General features: G+C 38.2%; 1 protein-coding gene across 1 annotated transcript in view; it reads right to left on the bottom strand.

Annotated features, from left to right (window-relative positions):
* The window catches only part of LOC144965019 (uncharacterized), a 10,429-nt gene that overhangs the window by 1,011 nt on the left and 4,418 nt on the right, over nt 1-5,000 (bottom strand). Inside the window, exons 3-4 of the mRNA XM_078899877.1 lie at nt 4,504-4,713; nt 1-851 (exon numbers count right to left, since the gene is read on the bottom strand). The exon at nt 1-851 is cut by the window's left edge and continues 1,011 nt beyond it. Of these exons, the coding sequence (XP_078756003.1) occupies nt 643-851; nt 4,504-4,713 (419 nt within the window). The 3' untranslated portion in view covers nt 1-642. The remainder of the gene's footprint in view (nt 852-4,503; nt 4,714-5,000) is intronic.

Below are 5,000 nucleotides of genomic sequence, written 5' to 3'. Positions count from 1 at the left end.
TTCTGAAAAACGTGTTTGGTTGTTTTTCGGAGAGAGCCATTGATTTACTTTCGTCTCGGGCCAAATATTATATTTATCTATTTTTTATTTTCGCCAGAAAATTTCACTTTAATTCTTAACATCAGTGTGTTCAGATGTCCTTCATAAAGTGTCAACAATTCTTAAAGCTGACATTAATAGGTTTCAGAAATTTTGGCATGTAGAAGATTAAAACATCTGATCAAAAGAAAAATGGCGTTCCGATAGAGTACAATCAGCGTGCACATATTTGCAGGTCTGATAACCGAACACAATTATGGGTTTGATTTAACATTGTTGTAATGGAGTATATAACTTGCGTTGATTTGAGGGTAGGTATATCCATTACAATAATGAACCCATAAAAAAATTTGGTCATCAGACCTGCAAACAGGTATACTTTGAGTACATTGATTGAATTTAACAAAATATTTTGATTTATTAGAATAGGAACGGATCATCAAATAATGGTTATTGGTTGTAACAAGAGAAGATTTTGGCGCGAAATTGATTCCTGATCTGAGTGCCTATGTTTACAGGACACGTGATACCAAAGAAAACAACAAAATGTATTTCTTGATTTCGTTCCAAGGAGCTCTCTAGTACATTGCGTCGTTCCGGTAGTTAGAAAACCGGTCGTTCTCCGCAATCCACATTTTGTCGCCAGTCACATTTTTTACGTTCAGCATTGAATGCACTGTTGCTAGGACACTTGATCCGGGCAACCACGCGTCCATAGTTACACTTGTAGAACCGAAGACAGTTGACAGGGTCAGGGACGTCGCCATTTGAAGTTCCCTCACACGGTTTATCCACTATGGGCCTGTTGGTGGCTGAAAAGCAATAGTTTTATAATGAAGTCAATGTGATGCTAAGCTGCTAGAACCCATTGGACTGAAAATATTGATGAATGAAAATGTATATAACAGCTTCGAAAAAGAACAAAATGCCAAATACGAAATCCCCTCTTCTGCCTTTAGCTGCATGATTACCTTGAGCGTAATAAATTATACTCTTAAAAGCCCCTGATAAAGTCGATAAATTTTACTAAAGACAAAGAGAGATAAAAAAAAAGCCCTTGTTATAACCGGATCACTGTTATATCCGAACTTGCAATACGCGGGTTCCACTGTGAGTAGGTACTTTATCTGAATACTAGTAGCATATTGTATCATCATATTGTGTGTTACACACTTCTAAAACATATTATCTTATTTTGGCTCTCATTTTTATCCAGATCATTTAAAACCTCACATGCCATCTGTAAGGAAAAAGGAACGGATATAGACCTGAGAAAACATGGAGAGGAATAACTGTCCAGAGAACTTAAATCAGAGTTGTCACTCTTCACTCTTCAGTGCTCAATGCTCAGGAACCGTCACCTTTTTGTTTATATTAGGTTACATCTGGCAACGCTATTTTGGTCACAAATGGGGAAAGGAGGGGAGGGGGGGGGGGGGAGTGTAGGGGGATTTATTGTCGTTTATGGCGACGTGTACTTATTTGCGGGTCTGCTAGCCCAAAATTATTATGGGCTCACTGTTGTAATGGAAATAATCTCAAACGAAGACGAAATATTGTCCATTACAACAAAGTTAAAACAAGCCCTTAATATAGGCAGAGACTATGTATGTAGATAGTATTGATAACTGTCTAAATCCACCCCCCCCCCCCTACCTGTGCTGCCGTACTCTAGATAACCCCATATTTAAAAATTTGGCCAGAAAACTCGTCCTTCAAATATTGACCCTCATCTTAGGAAAATCTCTCAAACCTGGGACTTCGAGAAGTCTTGATTAAATTCCCAGGCTTGAGAATTTTTCCCAAGATGAGGGTCATTTAAATCGATCGATATTTGAAGGACGAGTTTTCTGGCCAAATTTTCAAATAAGGGTTTTTCCAGAGTATGACAGTACGAGTGTACTAGGGATCTTAAGTCATTTTAAAATCCGTTTCCATTATTTTTCTTTCCTTCTATCAATTATCATTATTTATTTTCTATGGCCGTATTTATTTATTATAAATTTAATTTGATTTTAGTTTAGGTTGTTTTTTATTTATTTATTTATTTATTTTTTTTATTTTATTTTATTTTTTATTTATTTATTTATTTTTTTTTTTTTTACTTATTTACTCATATATTATACCTATTCATAATAATTTTGTGCTATTGAAAAAAGGGTGTTGTTTTTTTTAAATATTCGTAGATGCGGCTATATAGTCTTGAGGTATGACACTCACTTTTAGATCGGAAGGTCCTGGGTTCGAGTCCTACTCTAATCGGCGCATAGTTGAGTCCTTGGAAATGACTCTTTACTCATTTATTCTTTCACCTTACTCGGGTGTAAAATGAGTACCTGGCCGTTAATAGCTTTGTCTCTGTCGGAAAAATTGTAATATTGCCTTTTAAAAAAAGCGCCATGTCTCATCCTACATATTAAGTGCTGTTGTTGGCTGGGAACACCGTGTAAAGAGCTTTGAGCACCTTTAGTGGATATTGCCCTATGTCAAAGCTCAAGTTTTTTTTGTGTCTTTTTTTTTTGTTTTTTTTTGTTGGTATTTTTAAGGTACACATATTGTCTTGTCTCCAAGATCAAAAGATCAGCCCGACACACAACCGGTTCAGTACCAGAGACCAAAGACCGATCACCGATGCCGCATGCATTCCGGGTACTCATTCCAGGTAGAAACAAGCAGGTAAGGAAGCCACCAGGTGCGGCCGGGCCTTCGCTTGATTGCCTCAGGTAATTAGATATAAAGGTAAATTGACGATCTTCTGTTCTTTGTAGCTTAAATTTGACACCTAGGTCTTCAGTTACGTTAATCTCTCTCCTCTCTCTCTCTCTCTCTCTCTCTCTCTCTCTCTCTCTCTCTCTCTCTCTCTTTCTTTCTCTCTCTCTCTATCTATCTATCTGTAAAACATTCTCTCTCTCTATCTCTCTCTCTCTCTCTCCTTCCCTCCCTCTCTCTCTCTCGCTCTCTCTCTCTCTCTCTCTCTCTCTTTCTTTCTCTTTCTCTTGTCTCTCTCTCTCTATCTATCTATCTATCTATCTATCTATCTATCTATCTATCTATCTATCTATCTATCTATCTATCTGTCAAACTCAAACATTCTCTCTCTCTCTCTCTCTCTCTCTCTCTCTCCCTCTCTCTCTCTCTCTCTCTCTTTCTTTCTCTTTCTCTTTCTCTCTCTCTCTCTTTCCTCTCTCTCTCTCTTTCTTTCTCTTTCTCTCTCCTCTCTCTCTCTCTCTCTCTCTCTCTCTCTCTTTCTTTCTCTTTCTCTTCTCTCTTCTCTCTCTCTCTCTTTCTTTCTCTTCTCTTCTCTTCTCTCTCTTCTCTCTCTTTCTCTTTCTTTCTTCTCTTCTCTCTCTCTCTCTCTCTCTCTCTCTCTCTCTCTCCCTCTCTTTCTGTGTGTGTGTGTGTGTGTGTATATATATATATATATGTGCAAGCATAGGTGACCGTTCAATGAACGGGATGACAGGTCAATCCACACAAAAATTAAAATTCAAGTGTTGATGAAAAAAAAATTTGAACTCAATGTTTATCGTCGTCTAATTTATATATTATTACGTTTTTAACGTCTCTTTTTACTTGTGCACAGAGAATATGTTGTTTTGTATTCAAAACGCGTCTCAAAACATCCAAATGGGTATATTAAAAGCTCAATTTATTCGGGACCCATATAGACAGTATGCGCTTGGCTAAGAAGCTCACAACATTGCCATCCGGAAATATAACGGACCAACATTAAACGTTTATAGTCTGGATACTGCTCTCCCGACGGATTATCACCTTGTCGTGGTGGGAGGGCTTGCGTATCTCGAACCTCGGACCTCTAATAAGAGAAAAAAGGAGAGAGATCAGACGAAGAGTAATCCACCGGCCCTCCAGGAATGGGGGTTGAGCGTAGGGTTAACAACCCACCTCATAAAAAGCAAACTGTTACAGAAACAGAAAAAAAAAAAAAAAGAAGTCTGGATACTACAATTAAGTGAGAATTACTCATAAACGTGGATGGCAAAAAAAAAAAAAAAAAAAAAACAATAACAAAGACTCGACTAACGTCAACTTCATTCTATCTCTACACTATACCTTCACAAACTCTTGGTTAACTTTTTATCTCCCGTCGCAAGAACGGACCGATTAAATGTGGCATTTCTTTTAACCTGTTAACTGCCGTACCCTGCGAAGTCCAGGTTTGAGAGTGATCCCCCCCCCCCCCCCCTCATAAACGTTTACTCATAAACGCGGATGACAAAAAACAATAACAAAGACCTGAGTGACGTCATCTTCGACATCCGCGTTTATGAGTAATGCTCACTGAACTGTATTAACCCGACTAAAAACGTTAATGGATACACTCAGTTTTGTGTGTTGGTCCGTTATACTTCCGGATGGCAATGTTATGAGCTTCATAGCCAAGCGCATACTATCTATAGCCGCACAAATATCCAAATTCCCCGCTCAATCTTTGCAACTTACTGACAACCACGTGACTAGGGATGCTTCTCTCTCGACACTCGGCCGCCACCAGGAAACTGAGATCGCATGTGTTGTTTTTGGTCGAGAAGAGTGTGTTCGTTGGGCAGTCCATGGTTGCTACCACTGTCATGTTGACACACGCTAGGAACTGGGCACAGTTCTCTGGATCGGCGTTGTTCCCATTGGGAGACAGAGCACACCGCGGATCATCTGATAAAAAAGTAAAACAGTGTATTTTTTTTTAAAAATTATTGGAGTAAAACAAAAGTGTCAACAAAAAATAAAATGAAATAAATTTTAAAATAAAAAAACAAAAATCCCATCAACACAAAAAGCAAAAACAAAACAAAGGAATGAAGACAGAGACAAACAAACAAAACATTTCCACATGATTTACGGCCCAATATCCTACACATTTGCTCAACGTGCTTTATAAAGGATCCTAAGCCAGCAGCTGGAATATAATGTGAAATGAGACATGTTGTCTGTTATGTAAG

Source organism: Berghia stephanieae, chromosome 2, assembly GCF_034508935.2.
Source record: "Berghia stephanieae isolate SIO BIC M18660-M18661 chromosome 2, UCSD_Bste_1.3, whole genome shotgun sequence".
In the NCBI taxonomy this organism is placed as follows: domain Eukaryota; kingdom Metazoa; phylum Mollusca; class Gastropoda; order Nudibranchia; family Aeolidiidae; genus Berghia; species Berghia stephanieae.
Note: the sequence above shows the minus strand (reverse complement) of the source record. Positions and strands in the feature narration are given on the sequence as shown.